The following is a 22038-nucleotide window of genomic DNA, read 5'->3' on the forward strand; positions in this document are numbered from 1 at the left end:
ACCCACATAGACCCAGGAGGGAGGTACCTTTTTGTTAAGGGTAAGATAGCCGATCACACATACACATTTGCATGCATGTACTGTTCTAACCGTGGCCAACACACCTTTCTCTCCCGCACCTTAAACAGGCTTAACAAATTCAGAGAGGGCCTTCTCCTGGTAGCAGGAGACCTGAACATGCCACTTGACCCACTCCTGGACACGTCTTGTGGAACTAGCACACACCCGCCACACTGCTTACGGACAGCCACCAGGGCACTAAACAACCTAGGCCTTGTGGACTGCTGGAGAACCGCACATCCTGACGACAGAGATTATACACACTTTTCCCATGTCCACCGCCACTAAAGCCGTATTGACTACATATTCATGCCCCAGGAATACCTCTCCCTCCTACGTGACGCGCACATTGGACTCATGACCCACTCGGACCACGCCCCGGTTAAAGTCCGCACAAGCTCGCCCCTTTATAAACCGAAAGACAGGCAATGGAAACTGAACGTGTCCTTGTTGAATGACCCGGTTACCCGCGCATCCACACATCAGACGCTCACACAATACTTCGACACCAACGACAATCCGGACACGCCCACCCTGACGGTCTGGGAGGCACATAAATGTGTCGTGAGGGGCCACTACATCGCCATTTGCACTCAGCGAAAAAGAGACAGGCACAGACACTTCACCGACCTCACCACCAAGGTAACTACCTTGGAAAACGCACACAAACAAACTCTAGACGACGACACCTACCTACAACTGACTGAGGCTCGGAGGGAACTCAGAGACCACCTCTCTTAAGGACTGTTACACACCCTGATGAAATCGGCCAGGTACTTCTACGAACACTCTAACAAGAGTGGTCAACTCATAGCAAAGATGCTCCAGGCAAAGAGACGGACACAGCATATTCATAAAATAAACACACCAAACCACCGCAGCACACGACACCCGGGAGGAATTCTTGAAGCCTTCCAGACCTATTACACCGACCTATACAACCAAACACAGGCCGCACACAGGTCTACCCCTCAGACACACCAACGAAAAATCACAGACTACCTCTCTCAGCACATAGCCAAAACACTCACCCAGGAACAATCGGAGGACCTGGAGCTACCCCTGACCCTTGACGAACTCCAAGGTGCTCTAAAGTGCATGAAGCCACATAAGGGGACCGGTCCTGACGGACTGCCGGTCTCATACCTTCGCACATTCAGCGACACCCTCTTGCCCAAACTTCTATCAGGTCTGAACTCAATTCGCGAGGGAGGGCAGTTCCCAACAGATACATTAGCCGCCACCATCACAATAATCCCCAAAAAAGGTAAAGACCCGACTAATTGCTCGAGCTACCACCCGATTTTGCTCCTGAACTCGGATCTTAAGCTCTTTGCTAAAGCCTTGGCCCGGAGAATCTCCCCGATCCTTCCGGACCTAATCCACCCAGACCAGGTCGGGTTTATCCCGGGTAGGGAGGCCCGAGACGACACGATCCAGGCTCTCAACATCATACATACTGTGAAATCCAAGAAACGCGAGGTCGTCCTACTATCGACGGACGCCGAAAAGGCGTTCGACCGTGTGGATTGGACGTACCTCGCATCCACTCTCCGTCACTTCAAATTTGGCCCACAACTGTGCACCTGGGTGGCGGCTCTGTATACGACTCCGACAGCACGTATCCGCGTCAACGGTACACTTACACAATCTTTCCCCATCAGCAACGGCACGCGACAGGGATGTCCCCTGTCCCCCCTCCTGTTTGCCCTCTCTCTAGAACCATTTCTGGAGGCGGTCAGACGGGATGGGGGCATTACGGGGGTGACTCTGGATGCAGAAGTGCACAAACTCGCCGCCTCTGCGGATGACATGTTGTTCTTCCTGGAACAACCCCTAATCTCAATCCCTAACCTCCTCAAGGCGTTTCATGACTATCACCAAGTCTCCAATCTGAAACTGAATATGAACAAATCAGAGGCCATGCCTGTACTCGAAAACGCCGAGTTGGTTGACCGCCTGAGCACAGAGTTCGCCTTCTCCTGGCGACCGGACAGGTTATGGTACCTGGGCACGTGGTTACCAAGAGATCTCACACAACTCTATCAAATGAACTTTCCCCCCCTCCTCGCGAATATCCAAAAGGACCTCCTCCGTTGGTCCCCGCTATACCTCACCTGGTTCGGCCGCATACAAGCCCTGAAGATGAACGTCCTCCCCAGGCTATTATACCTATTCGCAACATTGGCCGTTACGATCCCGCAATCATTTTTCCGTACCCTGACAAGAGACATCCGTAGCTTTGTATGGAACCGCTCCGCTTCCCGCATACGCAGGACCACCCTGGAACGCCCAAAGACTACCAGGCCACGCATCTGCAAAAGGTGGTGGACTGGCACACACGCACAGGTGCCAGACGATGGGTGTCAATGGAGGTCCAGCAGTCACGCGGTACGATCCCTGCCAGACTTTGGCTTGGCTCCCTCACCTACTCGGAGCTCCGACTCCAAAATCCCCTTATCGACGCTACCCTTAGGGTGTGGTGCTCACTACGCTTCGCGTGCCGGCTCACCTCGTCACCTAACCCGCTCACCCCGATCACACATAACCCGAATCTCGCGGGTGGTCTCACCCCCGCGGCATTGCGGAATTTCTACCAGACGGATTGGCTCTACCTGCATCAATGGATTGCCGACAGAGCCCTTAAACCACTACCTGAAGTCATATCGACTCAGCGACCGACCCCACTTGACATGTACCATTACCATCAGGTGAAAACATACTACACAAACCTTCAAGGCAAGGACCACATTCACAGACAATTGACTGACTTCGAACAACTATGCACTGACAGAAAACACCTGGAACACGCTATATCCTACCTCTACGCAAGCTTACAGACACTGGGCAATGTACACCCACTAGGGTTTACGGACAAGTGGGAACGAGAGACGGACACACGCCTGACTGCCCAGGAGTGGGACAAAATCTTTCTCTTAACCCACAAATGCTCCATTAGCTCCAAATATCAGGAGATGAGCTATAAACTACTCACACAATGGTATAGGACCCCGGACGTGCTCAGACACATGCACGGCACAACCTCTGGTGACTGCTGGAGATGCCTCTCCGCCCTGGGCACCAACCCCCACATTTGGTGGTCTTGCCCCCGCATAGCTCCATACTGGCGCATGGTACGCGCTAAGATCAAGGAAATTACGGATACTGCCACTGCCAATGCTCCTTCACCACACATCCATACCTACACAACAGTACAAAAAATCCCTCACGATACACCTGCTCTCTGCCGCGAAAAGCCTCATCCCACTGCACTGGAAAAGCCAGGCGGTACCCACCTACAAGCAATGGGTTGACAAGGTTGAGGAGATTCGTGGGATGGAAATGCTAACTGCGTCCCTGCGAGAACGCTCGGACAAATGCGCCCTCCAATGGTACCCCTGGACGTCTTACACCGCGCGGGGACAGGCTTGATCTCGTACTCCTGGCCTCCCAGGAGACGCCTGATACCCGCCCTTGCTACCCCTATCCCTATTATGCTGGGAAGATCCCAGACCCAGATACTCCCCCCCCCCCACCCAACCAACTTGAGACTCACCAGACATGCCCACCGACAGAACGCGACAACCCACTAGATTGAGATCTCAGGGACGCCTCGTATGTTGAGAACACACCTCCCCCCGCCCCCCTTTTACAGGGTAACAACGCCCCATTGAGCACCAACGTACGTTTCTGATCCACTGACTACTGCGGACTCACCCGTACCATATATTACACCCATGGAACTCGCCCCAAACCACCAATCAAGACCCGCCTAGGCAGACATGTTGTAAACTGGTTGTGACATGGTTATAAGTGAAACGTTGTACCCGACTCTGTATTAATGCCGGGCTCGAAGCACTGTTCTTGTATATGTCATACATTGTAACTTGATATTTGTTACCCCCTCCCCCCCTCCCTTTCCTTTTTTCTGTCTCCTTCCCTTATTTGAAAAAACCTTAATAAATAAAGAATGTCTAAAAAAAAGAAAACATGTAAGGTCTTAAGTGAAGAAACTCAAGGATAGCACGATTTTACAGTAAAAATCAAGCGGTCGGCTCTAACGTCTTGTACACCTCTTTTATATTTACATTTCTATTATATAGCATTTAATACAATGTGGAAATATGTAGTTCTGTAGTGGGTGTTTTTTATTTGTATATGTTTACATTTTTATATATATTTTTTACGTATTAAAATATATATTTTTGTCCTCCTTTTGTAGATCTAATGTGTCTATGTGTTTATAATGTATTATATTTTACTGGATTGGTATCTTATTGTGTGAACTACGTCCGGGCCGCCGAGCAGAGCGGTCGCAGGATAACTCAGCTCCTGCAAATGACGACTATATAAAACCTATAAAATATGATTTTAAGCACCCACCTCACCCATGACTGCGGCCCTCGATGGATAAGGGCTACCAGAACCGGGGAGAGGCTTACTCACTGAGTTTAAGTCCCCCGGAGGGGAGATCTCCGCAGCAACAGGCGGGACCTTTCCTGGCGGTGAGTGGAGTGGACGGCCGCCGCTCCACTATCCTGCCTAACGGAGCCCGACAGCCAAGCTACACCTATGCGGACCCGGTCCCGGTCCCCCCCCCTCTGGGCCGGGGGGGTGATCCTGGTCTACACCTGGTGGCCCTGCTCATGACTCCGCAACTGAGGCCGATGGGACCGACTGCTATTTCCAAAATGGCAGGCGCCACGTGCGCCAACAGCGAGGGGAAGATCTACTACCTCCTCACACTTCCAACTAAAACGGCTCCTACCTCCCACACAGGGAAGCGGCAAACCTCGTGCCAACCCTTGCAGCCACTTAAACCAGCATTAGGAGGCACAGGCGACACGAACAAGCAGGAGACTGCATCGGGGGGACGGAAAAACGTGCAGCAACCATCCTCGCCAGCTGCCCAGCGTGACATCTCCACTAGAGGACCGACCACACACTCATGTACCACCCAGCCTGCAACTATGCGTGCTATGCAGAACGCATGGTTGCCCAGCAAACTATGCAGAACACCACGCGGGCGAAACGCTGAAGGATACTTGCCCCCCACTACACGGACACAGCAGAGCAGGTATCGGATAACAATGGGACTACCCCAGCCTAAAGGTTCTGGGTCCACCGGGAAGTCGACTCCCTCCCACTGAGGCAGCATTGGAAACTCCGACCCACCTGGTTGACAGTGGCTATAAATTGTCTAATCTCACTAGCCTCTATAAAATGACCAATTTAGACCTAGCTGAAAGATTGTTCTGTGGTATGTCTTACTCAGTCTTACAATGCCTGTTTTCATGTAGTCTTATTGATGTTTCCCTTGTGTACACTGTCCTCTCATGAGTCAGCTTTGTGCTAGTACCTAGTGGAACTAAAGCTGGACAACCATACTTATATTTTAAGCTCCATCTTACACATATCATAGATAAGCATGCTCCAAGCATACCCATACAAACACACACTCCAGCATGTTCTTCTACTCCTGTTTTGCCTATCGAGAGCTGTACAGCCTCTCCCTTCTATATGCCTAACCTTTATGTTAATGACAGTCCCTAAGCTAGGATAAGCATGTTAGGCAGTATTCTACACAAGCATAGCATAACAGAACCTAGCATAGCAGCCTGTCTTAGATGACTCAAACGTGATAGAATACTAATATTGTCTGTTGTGCAACCTGTAACACCCCTGATGTCTCACCGCTGACACTACACATGCCTATTTTTTTTCCTTTACTGTTCTTAGTATTGCTTATAGCTTGTTTACTTTATGGTTATTCTTTTCATTTAAAAAATGTATGCATACCCATCATGCCACAATGTTATTACGTTAAGCCTACGAGAAACAAGCCTTCTGATCTGACCCCTTCCAATGATGACATCATCAATATATCGCCGCCATAGGACCAGGTTCTCTACCCAGTCATGCCCTGACCACACGCAGAGGTCTTCCCATCTGTGCATGTATATATTGGCATAACAAGGGACGAACCTGGTACCCATGGTGGTCCCCACCAGTTGTAGAAAAAACGATTCATCAAAGAAAAAATAATTATGTTCCAATATAAACTGAATACCAAAAAGTATAAAGGTTTTGAGGCCTAGAGAAATATCTCCATCTCTATCCAAATAGTAGGCAACTGCCTCCAATCCGAGGTCATGGCTAATGACCGTGTACAGCGAGGTTACATCTAGTGTGGCCCAGCTGTAGCCCTCTTGCCATTCCAAATTTTCAATCTCTTGTAGAAACGATTTTGTGTCTTTGGTGTATGACAATGCCTTTTGCTCATGTTTCTGTAAATGAAAATCCAAAAAAGCAGATAAATTAGCTGTAATTGACTCAATGCCACTAATTATTGGGCGACCTGGCGGATTTCTAAAATTTTTGTGGATTTTCAGGATAAAGTAAAAAATTGGAATGACTGGGTGAGGATTCCAAAGATATTCAAAATTCCTATCATAAATAATACTTTCAGCTCTGGCTTCTTCTGAAAGGGTTTTAAGTTCTTTATTGAAGGCTAGTGTGGGGTCACTCCCAAGTCTTTTATATGTCTTGCCATCTGCCAAAATATTAAAGGCTTCTTGTCGGTAGTATTGCTCCGACATGATCACTATTGCTCCACCTTTATCCGCCTCCTTGATGATAATATCCTCCCTTGAGGTTAAATTATTTAATGCTAATTGTTCCCCCTTGGTCAGATTTTGTGATCTATTTCCTCCCTTTCGTTTACTCATTCCTGCCCATTTTTCAAAATATTTCTCAACTAAGTTCTCAAAAGATTCCAAATGGGACCCTTTGCTCTGCACTGTAAAAAATCTAGACCTTCGTTTACATTTCTATTTAGTGCTATTTAGCTCATCTCCAACATCTTCCCCAGTTGGAATGGGAAACTTTATAAAATGTCTCTTCACCGTCATAGATCTAATAGATCTAATATTTTTTTAAATCAATATACAATTGGAAATCGTCCGCTTCCTGATTAGGGGCAAATTTCATTCCCTTCTCTAGCAACTGAATCTCCTGTTCTGTCAAACTTACTCCAGATAAATTCACAATGCCCCTTCTTATAAACCAGCATATTATTTTGAGTATAAAACAATATTTGCACTATGTCTTATCCTCTATTTTAGGTACACCAGCAGAATCCCTAAATATCCTATCATTCACACAGTTCTGTCATATGGTTATCAGCTGGGAAATAACCTTGGGAAGCTGTGTACCTATAAGTTAAGTTTTTTATTTTTTGTTTACACAAATCACTTTGTTCACGGGTGGTTGTGTGTATTTGCATCTCAGTAGATGGAACATGCTTGCAGTATTAGTGGTGTGTGGCTTAAGAGGAGTACAAGATGATAGAGCCGAACACTTGACTTTTACTGTATATTCGCTCTGTCTGTGAGTTTTGTCTGCATAAGTGCTCACACATTTTTAATTTAAGATTCTATATGTGGCACAGGTAAAATATACGATTTTTTGCAATATTGCATTATCCAGCTTCTCTACCTTTCACTTTAGATATAAACTCCTGGAAACATTGATGGATATTTTACCAGATAACTTGGGTGCTTCCCCATCTGGGGGATTGGGACCATGGACCGCTTGAAAACCCCTTTCAGTTAAAAAATAGTTTAACACTGAATAATGGGACAGCTTCAGGGGATTCAGAGCACAATATCCACTCCAATGAGATAAAGTGATTATGTTGCCTAGTGTGTCATTTTAATGAAAAATATTGAAATAATTAACATTGTGCAATCGGAGTGAGAGCAATAACTGATATGGTTTGAAGTCAAAACTGTTTTGTCTTTAATTATACATCTATTTTTACAGGTGCTTATCATCCTGAAATTCCAGGAAAACAGTCTTTTCTCTACAACAGTGCCAGGAAATGGATTCCATCATAAGGTTACAAGAAATCTGGTATCACTTCGTCATACGCAAACATAATCTTAACTCTGCTCTTGGACTTCCTTGTTGCGAAAAATTAATTAGTCAGAAATTACTATATCCTATTAAATGCTTAGTCCAAAATGTAAAGCTAAGCAAAATGTAAATGCTTAGCTTACAAAACCCAAGCTGTTTTGCAGTCTTTATACTTATTGACATTGTTGTATATTAAAATCTTTAACAAAATATCCTATCTTTTAGTTGTTTTATTTACATGGTAAATCTATCCCGCCACCCCCCAAATCCAGCCTATATGGGCAGTTAAAGCTTTTATTTGCCAATGCTTTGATGGATGCTATACTGTGCATCACCACACTGGTATATATTCTGATCAGAGCTGCTGCCCACATTTCCTTCCCCTCTGCAGCATTGTGTTAACACCCTGAAGCTGGCTATCAGCTGTACCAATGCCAGCACCAAAGCTTTCACAGCTGGCCGATGAGCATGTCTGATCAGGAGCCAGCCGGGTGTCGCGATCCTTTAACAGCATTTGCCAGGCCCCTGACTGTATGGCAGAGCTGGGTGGAAGTGACCTGAACTCACTTCCTCATAGTTCTGCCAAACAGTCAGGCGCTTGGCAAATGCTGTTAAATGAACTAAACCTGCTGCAGAAGGGAGACTGAAGAGGAGGCACAGACAGGAGTGTTGAGGTAAGGGAGAGACTCTGCTTCAGCCTGAGATTCCTTATTAGCCTCAACCAGCAGCAGGATCCCACTGAGCCACATATAAATCACCCCCAAAAGGTATGGAATCATGAGAGTGTCTAAAAATATGGAAATTGTCAGTGTGTGTATGTCAGTGTGTGCATATGCGCGTGCCAATATGTACCGTGTTTCTCCGAAAATAAGACCGGGTCTTATATTAATTTTAGTCACACAAAACACACTAGGGCTTATTTTCAGGGTAGGGCTTATTTATTTACGGTTCCGATATGTACATTGAACCCCCCCTTTAATTAATCCACCCCCCCCCTTTAATTAATCCACCCCCTCTAATTAATCCACCACCCCTTTAATTAATCCACCACCCCTTTAATTAATCCACCCTCCCTTTAATTAATCCACCCTCCCTTTAATTAATCCACCCCCCTTTAATTAATCCACCCCTCTAATTATTCCACCCCATCTAATTAATCCACACACCCCCTCTAATTAATCCACACCCCCCTCTAATTAATCCACACCCCCCTCTAATTAATCCACACCCCCCTCTAATTAATCCACACCCCCCTCTAATTAATCCACACACCCCCTCTAATTAATCCACCCCCTTTAATTAATCCACCACCCCTTTAATTAATCCACCCTCTCTTTAATTAATTCACCCCCCCTTTAATTAATTCACCCCCCCTTTAATTAATTCACCCCCCCTTTAATTAATTCACCCCCCCCTTTAATTAATTAAGTCCCAGGCATAAAATACCGGTATCTACTCACAGTTCAAAGAGTCCGACCACTGGGTGCCTCACCGCCCGGAATGGATCCTTCCGCTGAAGATCCGTGAAGGCAGACTGACGGCGCTGCGCACGTCATCATCACGCTGCGCACGTCGTCATCACGCTGCGCGATGCCGCGGCCCGCAACGCTCCTCCCCCTCCTCATAGAAGAAGGAAGTCCCGCCAAAGGTAAAATGCCTAGGTCTTATTTTCGGGGTAGGGCTTATATTGCAGCCCACCCCGAAAATTCGGCTAGGGCTTATTTTCGGGGTAGGTCCTATTTTCGGGGAAACACGGTATGTGTGCCTGTATTCGTATGTGTGTGGCATTGTATAAGATATACATCCCAACATTCAAATATCTTGTGTTGTATAAATCGGCCCCAGCAGCACCCCATTTATGCATGTTCAGGTGAGTGCAGCCCCCTGGTTTCATATACAGTGGTACCTCGGTTAACGAACGCCTCAGTAAACAAAATATTCGGTTTACGAATGGAAATCCATTAAAAAAAATGCCTCGGTTTATGAATTATTTTTTTTTTGCGATAAGAAGCAAGATTCCCGGCTTATAGCGCCGCCTTCCTGCATACTGGAGTCTGGGTAGCACGTGAGTTTGGAGGTGTTGGAGAGGTTTTTGCAGTGAGTTTTGGAGCCATTTGCAGTGGTTTTGGGACTTTTTGGTCCATTTCTCTAGAGGTGGAAAAGTAGGGAGCTGAGCTTAGTTGTTTGCATGCCTTTTACTGTGTGTTCTGCATTGTGGGGTGGTTTCCATGCCAGCTCATGTGCTGTGCATGGCTTTTACTGTGGTTTCCATGCTAGCTCATGTGCTGTGCATGCCTGTTACTGTGTGTTTTGCATTGTGGGGTGGTTTCCATGCCAGCTCATGTGGGTGTAAAGCATTTTTTAAAATTTTCTGCAACTTAGTGACTCTGGTGTCATGGCACCCAAGAAAGCAGCAGAAGCTGGGAAGAGGAAGAAGGAGATTATTCTGCTCGAGGTCAAGAAAGAAATCATCAGGAAGCATGAAGGAGGAATGCAATTGACTGACCTCGCCATAGAGTATGGAAAGAGTGCATCCACAATCGCTACCATCCTAAAGATGAAAGAGAAGACAACTGGGAGAGAGGTAGCCAAGGGAGTCACCGGGGTCTTCAAGCAACAGCCACCTGTTCTGGAGGAGGTAGAAAAGTTGCTCCTGTTCTAGATTGAACAAAAGCGATCATCTGCAAAAAAGCCAAGGCCTTGCACGCTGACCTCCTCAACCAACAGCCAGGAGCGTCAGCCGATGCAGAAGTCTTCAAGGACAGCAGGGGTGATACAAAAGGTTGAAGACCAGATCTGGCATCCACATCGTGGTCAGGCATGGAGAGGCCCCAAGTTCCGATGTTGCTGCAGCTGAGGAATTTGCGGCTGAGTTCCTGGAGGTTATGGTTTCAGAGGGCTACCTTCCTCAGCAGGTCTTCAACTGCAACGAGACTGGGATCTTCTAGAAGAGGATACCAAAGCGTACCTCATTGCCTCGCCACAAGCTGATTAAGGACCGTCTAACCCTCCTGTTCTGTGCCAATGCCAGTGGGGACCTTAAGATCAAGCCCCTGCTCGTCTACCATTCAGAGAACCCACGGGCCTTCAAGAAACACAAGTTGAACAAGGAGCAGTTGAGCGTTTTGTGGTGGTCCAACCCAAAAGCTTGGTCACACGCCTCTTGTTTGTGCAGTGGGTCAATGTGGTTTTTGGTCCTGCTGTAAAGCGGTACCTTGTGGACAATAACCTTCCGCTAAAGGCCATGCTGCTCATGGACAATGCTACTGCTCATCCTCCAGGACTCGAGGTAGACTTGTGGGAGGACTTTAACTTCCTCAAGGTCATGTTCCTTCCACCTAACACCACCCCACTACTCCAGCCAATGGACCAACAGGTCATCTCCAATTTAAAAAAAACTCTACACAAGGGAGCTTTTCCGGCGATGCTTTGAGATGACCGATCGATCAACCCTCACTCTCCATGAATTGTGAGCTGTCTGCAGATTATCACCATTGCCTGGGCCGGGGTCAGCCAGACAAACATAAATTCTGCTTGGCGCAACTTGTGGCCAGACTGTGTTGTGAAACCTGCCTCCGATGCTTCTGCACCTGCACCAGAGTCAACAGTGTTGGAGGAGATTGTTTCCTTGGGGAGGACCATGGGCCTGGAGGTGACTGAGGAGGATGTCTGCGAGCTGGTGGAGGGACACGACCGTGATCGAACCACAGAGAACCTGGTGGAATTGCAGAAGGAGGCAAAGAAGGAGCAGATCTCATTTGAGGAGGAAACGAGTGAGGAACAGCTCTCTTCCAGGGAACTCAAGGAGACATGCCAAATGTGGGTAAACCTACAGACTTTTGTACAGCAGCACCACCCAGATAAGGCTCTAGCCCAGAGACTTGTGAACAGTTTTGACACTGACATCATGTCCCCTTTCAGATGGATGCTTTCAGAGGCAGCAGGCAATGGGAAGGTTGCTACAAAAACAGCCTAGACATGAAGAAGAACCTGCTTGTGTTAGTGCTGCCCAGTTGCCCTCCTCTTCCTCTTCCAAAAAGTGTTGAAATTGTTTTGAAGTTTTCTATGTTTTCTCTGTTGACGTGTGATTTTTGTACAGTTGAAGTGTACTGTACCACGTTTGAAAACTGTGCCATGTTTTAAAAGTTGATGTGTGATGTTTTAAAAATTGAAGTTGGATGTTTGTAATGTTTTTGCTTGATTAATCATGTCCCTGTACACTATTTATGTCTTTAAAGTGCACTTTATAAAGAGGTTTGAACAGATAGAAGACTTTGAAAAAAACTAAATTCTGACCTCCTGAACGCATGAATTGGTTTTCAGTGCATTCCAATGGGAAACAAATGTTTCGCAATGCGAAACGACCCGTAGAACGTACTAAATTTGTAAACTGATGTACCACTGTGTGTGTGAATATATATATATATATATGTATATATATATATATATATATATATATATATATATATTTGGGAGTTAAGCAAACTCCTTGATTTTGCACCCCTCCCTGTCACAGGTGCCTCATTCCAGGGCCCTATTTATCCTCGTACTTCAGAGAGCCCCAGAGATAAAAATTTTCCCCAAGTAAGTGGGTAATCTCATAAGAGCAGAAATTAGGCTGTTAGAGTAGGACCAGGGCCGGATTAACATAGGGGCTGATGGAGCGAAACCTCCAGGACTATGCCCATGGAATAGGCCCATTAATTTAAAAAAAAAAAGTAAAAAAACTATTTAATTTTTTTTATACACTACTCTTAGGGTTGCCACCTGGCCGGCATTTCTCCGGTGTTTGAGGCTGCCTACCCGGTGCCGGTACTGCTGTAATAACGGCAATGCAAATGTCAGTCTCAGTATAAACAGAGATTATTCTGCAATACCAGTGCCGGCCAATAGGGGTCGCTGTGTGTGTGGGTAGAGGCAGAAATAGGAAGTTACAGCATCTCCCTCCCTGCCTCTCTCTACTCACTGATCTGGGGAGAAGCTCTGCACAGAGAGTCCAGACAGCACCAAGCCTGCAGAGACAGCCTACAACTCAGGTAAGTGAGGGATGGGGGGGAAAGGCTGCAGGGAGACATGGGGACACAGACACTGGGGGACACTGGGAGATCTGGGGACACTGAGACACCAAGTGACACTGTGAGACATGGGGACATTGAGTCACTAGGGGACACTTAGACACCAGGGGACACTGTAAGACATAGGGACACTTGCCAAAACTGAGACACTAGGGGGCACTGAGACACTAGGGGAAACTGTGAGACATGGGGATGGTGAGAGACTTGGGGACACTGAGACACCGGGGGACATGGGGACCCTGAAACACTAGGGACACAGTAGCCTCATGTCTCCCAGTGGCCCCTAGTCTCTCAGTGTCCCCATGTCTACCAGCCAAAGGCCCTAGTGTCTTAGTGTCACCATGCCTCCCAGTGTCCCTTGTGTGTCTCCCAGTGTCTCTAGTCTCTCAGTGTCCCCAAGTATCTCAGTGTCCCCAGATCTCCCAGTGTCCCCTAGTGTATCATTGTCCCAATGTCTCAGTGTCCCAATGTATTTGTGTCCCCTAGTGTCCTAATGACATAGGGACACAGACACTTGGGGACATTGAGACACTAGGGGACACTGTGAGACATGGGAACATTGAGACACTGTGGGACACTGGGACACCAGGGGACATTGGGAGACATAGGGACACTTGCCAAAACGGAGACACTAGGCGGCACTGGGAGACCTGGGGACACTGAGACACTAGGGAAAACTGTGAGACATGGGGATGGTGAAATACTTGGCGACACAGTGGTCTCATGTCTCCCAGTGACCCCTATCGTCTCAGTGTCCCCATGCCTCCCAGTGTCCCTTGTGTCTCAGTGTCCCTAGTCTCTCGGAGTCCCCATGTTTCTCAGTGTCCCCATGTTTCTCAGTGTCCCCAAGTGTCTCAGTGTTCCCAGATCTCCCAGTATCCCCTAGTGTCTCAGTGTCCCCATGTCTCACAGTGTCCCAATATCTCTCAGTCCCCTAATGTCCTAATGACATGGGGACACTGACACTAGGGGACAATGGGCGACATGGGGACACTGAGACACTAGGGGAAACTGTGAGACATGGGGACGGTGAGAGACTTGGGGACACTGAGACACTGGGGGACCTGGAGACCCTGAAACACTGGTCGACTTTGAGACCTGGGAAACATGGGGCACTCCCAGAGTCCCCTTGTTTCCCAGCCAGTGTCCCTAGTGTCTCAGTGTCCCCATGTCTTCCAGTGTCCTTGGTGTGTCTCAGTGTCCATAGTTTCTGTGTTTCCTAGTCTCCCAGAGTTCCCTAGTCTCCCAGTGTCTCAGTGTCCCCATGTCTCCCAGTGTCCGCATGTCTCCCAGTGTCTCAGTGTCCCCTAGTATAAAATCTCAGGCACTCACTGTGATAGATTTATGCAGGTTTATTGGACACCGCAACGTTTCGACCTGTACCCAGGTCTTTATCAAGTCTCCAGTGTCCCATATGTATCACAGTGTCTCAGTGCCTCATGTCTCCTGGTTTCCGTAGTTCCTCAGTGTCCTTCGTGTCTCAGTGTCCCCATGTTTCCTAGTGTCCCCTAGTATAAAATAAAAATCTCAGGCACTCACTCTGATTTATGCAGGTTTATTGGGCACCGCAACGTTTCGATCTGTACCCAGGTCTTTATCAAGTCTTCAGTGTCCCCTTTGTGTTCCAGTGTCTCAGTGCCCCATGTCTCCCAGTGTCCCCTCATGTCTCAAAGTCACCCAGTGTCCCCATACCTCCCCTAGTTTTTCTATGTCTTCCAGTGTCCCCAAGTGTCTCAGTTTCTCCAGTGTCCCCTAGTGTCTCAGTGCCCCATGTCTCACAGTGTCCCAATGTCTCTCTGGGCCCCTATTGACATGGGGAACTGGAAGACATGGGGACGCAGACACTAAGGATCACTGGGAGATATGGGGACACAGATGCTAGGGGTCACTGAGACACTAGGGGACACTGAGAGGCATGGGTACACTGGGGGAGACATGGGAACACTGGGCGACTTTGAGACACGAAGGGACACTGGGAGACATGGAGCACTGAGACACTGGGATACACAGGGGACACCGTGATACATAGGGGACACTGGAGACCTGGGGACACAGACACTAGGGGGTCACTGAGACACTACAGGACACTGAGAGACATGGGGACACTGGGCAACTTTAAGACGCAAGGGGACACTGGCAGACATGGGGCACTGAGACACTGTGATACACAGGGGACACTGTGATAAATAGTGGACACTGAAGACCTGGGGACACTGAGACACTGGGGGATTTGGGGACTGGGAGACATGGGGATACTGGAAACATGGGGACACTGTGATACATAGGGACACTAAGACACTGGGAGACTGAGACAGGGAGACACTGGGAACAATCCATATATATAGTAGAATCAAACTGTAAGTAGTGTTTTTGGTGATTTTACAGAATTATCTCTTATGTCACTCCTTGTGATTTACATCATGTGATGTCACACATACAAAATGTATTATGCAAATTAGTACTAAGTAAATTAGTAGGTATTTTTTTTCAAGAAAGGTGGCAACCCTAACTACTTTTCACATACTCTTGCTTAAGTATGGAAACTCAAGAGGGATTTAGAGGAACAACAATTGTGTGGACTGTAAGGAGACCTGTGAGTGCTAGGGGACAGTCCTTAGAAAGAGTGGAGCAAGTGCGTCATTAGACACATTTATGCCAAGCTTATAATTGTCAGCACCAGGCCCACTGGGCTCCTAATCTGGCCCTGAGTAGGACCTGCCAAAAAGGGGTACATTGACATTTTAGCAGGCTTATGCAATGTATGATCATATTCTGTAACTAAGAAAACAGGGGATTGGCTGCACTCACCTAAACATGCTTAAAGGGACACTATAGTCACCTAAATTACTTTAGCTAAATAAAGCAATTTTAGTGTATAGATCATTCCCCTGCAATTTCACTGCTCAATTCACGGTCATTTAGGAGTAAAATCACTTTGAAATCACTTTGTTTCTGTTTATGCAGCCCTAGCCACACCTCCCCTGGCTATGATTGACAGAGCCTGCATGAAAAAAAATGGTTTCACTTTCAAACAGATGTAATTTACCTTAAATAATTGTATCTCAATCTCTAAATTGAACTTTAATCACGTACAGGAGGCTCTTGCAGGGTCTAGCAAGCTATTAACTTAACAGGGGATAAGAAAATCTTAATTAAACAGAACTTGCAATAAAGAAAGCCTAAATAGCGCTCTCTTTACAGGAAGTGTTTATGGAAGGCTGTGCAAGTCACATGCAGGGAGGTGTGACTAGGGTTCATAAACAAAGGGATTTAACTCCTAAATGGCAGAGGATTGAGCAGTGAGGCTGCAGGGGCATGTTCTATACACCAAAACTGCTTCATTAAGCTAAAGTTGTTCAGGTGACTATAGTGTCCCTTTAAATAGGGTGCTGCTGGGGGCCAACAAGTACAGTAAAAATGAAAATCCAGTGCACTCCCTTATCCACTAAACAGCTACTTTGGAGCTGACAGATTTTGTTATTTAAAAAAAAAAAAACACCCAATCTAAGCAAACAATAATAATGTCTCCTTCATGAGCTACTTACTTGGGGGGGGGGGGGGGGGAGGGGGGGAATTCCGTCTCGAGTTCTCTGCAGCACAAGGCTAAATAGGGCCCTGTGATGAGGCACCTGTGACAGGGAGGGATGCAAAACCAAGGAGTTGGCTAGACTCCTAAATATATATATATATATATATATATATATAAGAAAACAAGGGGTTGGCTGCACTCACCTAAACATGCTTAAATAGGGTGCTGCTAGGGGCCAATAAGTACAGTAAAAAATAAAATACAGCACACTCCCTTATCCACTAAACCGTAGCCGTTTAGTGGATAAGGGAGTGCGCTAGATTTTCCCCAAGTAAGTAGCTCATTTAGCAGACATAGTGTTCCTTTAAATGTGAAATTCAACTTGAATTTTCACTTTAGTGAATGACCCTGTAAGTAGGGACTTCTTTGCCTTATGGGTAAATCTCAACCATGACAAAAGGAGCTAATGATGTCACGTTAAAGAGACACTATAGTCAATAAAACAACTTTAGCTTAATGAAGCAGTTTTGGTATATGGATCATGCTTGTGAAGTCTCACTGAGACACCGGGGGACATGGGGACCCTGAAACACTAGGGACACAGTAGCCTCATGTCTCCCAGTGGCCCCTAGTCTCTCAGTGTCCCCATGTCTACCAGCCAAAGGCCCTAGTGTCTTAGTGTCACCATGCCTCCCAGTGTCCCTTGTGTGTCTCCCAGTGTCTCTAGTCTCTCAGTGTCCCCAAGTATCTCAGTGTCCCCAGATCTCCCAGTGTCCCCTAGTGTATCATTGTCCCAATGTCTCAGTGTCCCAATGTATTTGTGTCCCCTAGTGTCCTAATGACATAGGGACACAGACACTTGGGGACATTGAGACACTAGGGGACACTGTGAGACATGGGAACATTGAGACACTGTGGGACACTGGGACACCAGGGGACATTGGGAGACATAGGGACACTTGCCAAAACGGAGACACTAGGCGGCACTGGGAGACCTGGGGACACTGAGACACTAGGGAAAACTGTGAGACATGGGGATGGTGAAATACTTGGCGACACAGTGGTCTCATGTCTCCCAGTGACCCCTATCGTCTCAGTGTCCCCATGCCTCCCAGTGTCCCTTGTGTCTCAGTGTCCCTAGTCTCTCAGAGTCCCCATGTTTCTCAGTGTCCCCATGTTTCTCAGTGTCCCCAAGTGTCTCAGTGTTTCCAGATCTCCCAGTATCCCCTAGTGTCTCAGTGTCCCCATGTCTCACAGTGTCCCAATGTCTCTCAGTCCCCTAATGTCCTAATGACATGGGGACACTGACACTAGGGGACAATGGGCGACATGGGGACACTGAGACACTAGGGGAAACTGTGAGACATGGGGACGGTGAGAGACTTGGGGACACTGAGACACTGGGGGACCTGGAGACCCTGAAACACTGGTCGACTTTGAGACCTGGGAAACATGGGGCACTCCCAGAGTCCCCTTGTTTCCCAGCCAGTGTCCCTAGTTTCTCAGTGTCCCCATGTCTTCCAGTGTCCTTGGTGTGTCTCAGTGTCCATAGTTTCTGTGTTTCCTAGTCTCCCAGAGTTCCCTAGTCTCCCAGTGTCTCAGTGTCCCCATGTCTCCCAGTGTCCGCATGTCTCCCAGTGTCTCAGTGTCCCCTAGTATAAAATCTCAGGCACTCACTGTGATAGATTTATGCAGGTTTATTGGACACCGCAACGTTTCGACCTGTACCCAGGTCTTTATCAAGTCTCCAGTGTCCCATATGTATCACAGTGTCTCAGTGCCTCATGTCTCCTGGTTTCCGTAGTTCCTCAGTGTCCTTCGTGTCTCAGTGTCCCCATGTTTCCTAGTGTCCCCTAGTATAAAATAAAAATCTCAGGCACTCACTCTGATTTATGCAGGTTTATTGGGCACCGCAACGTTTCGATCTGTACCCAGGTCTTTATCAAGTCTTCAGTGTCCCCTTTGTGTTCCAGTGTCTCAGTGCCCCATGTCTCCCAGTGTCCCCTCATGTCTCAAAGTCACTCAGTGTCCCCATACCTCCCCCAGTTTTTCTATGTCTTCCAGTGTCCCCAAGTGTCTCAGTTTCTCCAGTGTCCCCTAGTGTCTCAGTGCCCCATGTCTCACAGTGTCCCAATGTCTCTCTGGGCCCCTATTGACATGGGGAACTGGAAGACATGGGGACGCAGACACTAAGGATCACTGGGAGATATGGGGACACAGATGCTAGGGGTCACTGAGACACTAGGGGACACTGAGAGGCATGGGTACACTGGGGGAGACATGGGAACACTGGGCGACTTTGAGACACGAAGGGACACTGGGAGACATGGAGCACTGAGACACTGGGATACACAGGGGACACCGTGATACATAGGGGACACTGGAGACCTGGGGACACAGACACTAGGGGGTCACTGAGACACTACAGGACACTGAGAGACATGGGGACACTGGGCAACTTTAAGACGCAAGGGGACACTGGCAGACATGGGGCACTGAGACACTGTGATACACAGGGGACACTGTGATAAATAGTGGACACTGAAGACCTGGGGACACTGAGACACTGGGGGATTTGGGGACTGGGAGACATGGGGATACTGGAAACATGGGGACACTGTGATACATAGGGACACTAAGACACTGGGAGACTGAGACAGGGAGACACTGGGAACAATCCATATATATAGTAGAATCAAACTGTAAGTAGTGTTTTTGGTGATTTTACAGAATTATCTCTTATGTCACTCCTTGTGATTTACATCATGTGATGTCACACATACAAAATGTATTATGCAAATTAGTACTAAGTAAATTAGTAGGTATTTTTTTCAAGAAAGGTGGCAACCCTAACTACTTTTCACATACTCTTGCTTAAGTATGGAAACTCAAGAGGGATTTAGAGGAACAACAATTGTGTGGACTGTAAGGAGACCTGTGAGTGCTAGGGGACAGTCCTTAGAAAGAGTGGAGCAAGTGCGTCATTAGACACATTTATGCCAAGCTTATAATTGTCAGCACCAGGCCCACTGGGCTCCTAATCTGGCCCTGAGTAGGACCTGCCAAAAAGGGGTACATTGACATTTTAGCAGGCTTATGCAATGTATGATCATATTCTGTAACTAAGAAAACAGGGGGTTGGCTGCACTCACCTAAACATGCTTAAAGGGACACTATAGTCACCTAAATTACTTTAGCTAAATAAAGCAATTTTAGTGTATAGATCATTCCCCTGCAATTTCACTGCTCAATTCACGGTCATTTAGGAGTAAAATCACTTTGTTTCTGTTTATGCAGCCCTAGCCACACCTCCCCTGGCTATGATTGACAGAGCCTGCATGAAAAAAAAATGGTTTCACTTTCAAACAGATGTAATTTACCTTAAATAATTGTATCTCAATCTCTAAATTGAACTTTAATCACGTACAGGAGGCTCTTGCAGGGTCTAGCAAGCTATTAACTTAACAGGGGATAAGAAAATCTTAATTAAACAGAACTTGCAATAAAGAAAGCCTAAATAGCGCTCTCTTTACAGGAAGTGTTTATGGAAGGCTGTGCAAGTCACATGCAGGGAGGTGTGACTAGGGTTCATAAACAAAGGGATTTAACTCCTAAATGGCAGAGGATTGAGCAGTGAGGCTGCAGGGGCATGTTCTATACACCAAAACTGCTTCATTAAGCTAAAGTTGTTCAGGTGACTATAGTGTCCCTTTAAATAGGGTGCTGCTGGGGGCCAACAAGTACAGTAAAAATGAAAATCCAGTGCACTCCCTTATCCACTAAACAGCTACTTTGGAGCTGACAGATTTTGTTATTTAAAAAAAACAAACAAAAAAAAACACCCAATCTAAGCAAACAATAATAAGGGGCTTAGTTACATTATATGATCATACATTGCATAAGCCTGCCACAACTTCAATGTACCCCATCTTTGGCAGTTCCTACTCTAACAGCCAAATGTCTCCTTCATGAGCTACTTACTTGGGGGGGGGGGGGGGGGGGGGGGATTCCGTCTCGAGTTCTCTGCAGCACAAGGCTAAATAGGGCCCTGTGATGAGGCACCTGTGACAGGGAGGGATGCAAAACCAAGGAGTTGGCTAGACTCCTAAATATATATATATATATATAGAAGGCGTATGCCTGAAGTTGTGGGAGGGATTTTATGGCTATTTAAACCCAGCAAATCCCCTTACTCACCTGTCTGCGACGATTTCGGAAATTCCCGCCTTCATTTCTGCTTCACAGACCTCTGACGTCAGTCTGCCGCGACGCTCGTACACAGCCCGCCGGTTTGTGAGTATTTTCGTACGCATTGGAAGCCATCCGTCGATTCAAACCGTAAGTCCATTCGGATGATCTTCGTTATATACATCCTTTCCGTACGCATGTTCACTTGACGGTTTTCCATTCCCTGTACAGCCAGTTCGTCTCGGCACGCAAAAACATATAAATGTTGGTGTGATTCTATCAGTCTATGCTTCACGCACGCTGGTCAATGAATGCATTAAAACTTATGACCTTTACATGCTTGTTTCACTCTCATGGGGGTTGGCCGGGTTAATGCGAGCACACGTATACAGTACTTATTTTTTGTGTGTTTTATAACATACTGACAGTTGTGAAATCGTTTGGTTACACCTCAATATGATTATTTTTTTTAATTTTTTTTTTTTCGTTTCCCTGAAATAACTATAGTAAAATGTTGCATTATATCCGTTTAATGGGGAGGACATGTTTGCAAATACATTCGACTTTTACTCCATGAGCGGAGAGGGATTTCTGGTGGTGGATGGAGAGTGTTAAATGAATTCTCCGTCCCCCGAGTGCCACAGATCGAGTTTAATTGCCAATCTCCAGCCGTGACTCAGTAAATGCTTTGCTATATATATATATATATTTTAGACATAACGCACACAGGTGAGGCAAGTGCATGCATTGCATCATACACATCTATAAGTTACATACATTTCCTAGCACAACGGACTTCAAATTCCTTTATATATGATGTTTTTGGCGAAATTCTGCATTCGAATTATTTTATAGAACATGAAAGCTTGCCCTAATTATATATGAAAACCAAAAATTTTTGCTCCACATACTGTAAGCAGTGCTTGAAGACTGCCATCTCCAGCTGTTGTTCGACTACATTTCCCAGAGTTCTCTGTCTCATAATTCTGGGACACAGTCCGATAATACATCGAGTTTGAAAGTTTTAATGCCCCATCTCTAAATCCTACTGGCAAAATGCCTGGTTCATTTTTACTCTGTGTTCGTTAACACTGCTCAGGTAGGTGCAGAGTTTCGTCACATGGTGGATTGTGCGATTGATCTGCAGTCTTGCTGCTTTTCATTACATCAACAGTGATTTAGACAAAGAGGACAAGATGATACCCACACATGGGCGTTTATTCACTAAATAGTGAGCAGACAACTTTGACATCAGGGGATTTGGTACAT

At 46.6% G+C, this 22038-nt stretch overlaps 1 protein-coding gene across 1 annotated transcript in view; it reads left to right on the plus strand.

Moving 5' to 3' along the window:
* STPG1 (sperm tail PG-rich repeat containing 1) overlaps positions 1–8059 on the plus strand; it is a 144756-nt gene extending 136697 nt beyond the window's left edge. The window contains exon 9 of the mRNA XM_063444564.1: positions 7885–8059. Within this exon, the coding sequence (XP_063300634.1) occupies positions 7885–7958 (74 nt within the window). The 3' untranslated portion in view covers positions 7959–8059. The remainder of the gene's footprint in view (positions 1–7884) is intronic.
* The last annotated feature ends 13979 nt before the right edge of the window (positions 8060–22038 follow it).

The sequence above is a fragment of the Pelobates fuscus genome, chromosome 1, assembly GCF_036172605.1.
Source record: "Pelobates fuscus isolate aPelFus1 chromosome 1, aPelFus1.pri, whole genome shotgun sequence".
Lineage (NCBI taxonomy): Eukaryota > Metazoa > Chordata > Amphibia > Anura > Pelobatidae > Pelobates > Pelobates fuscus.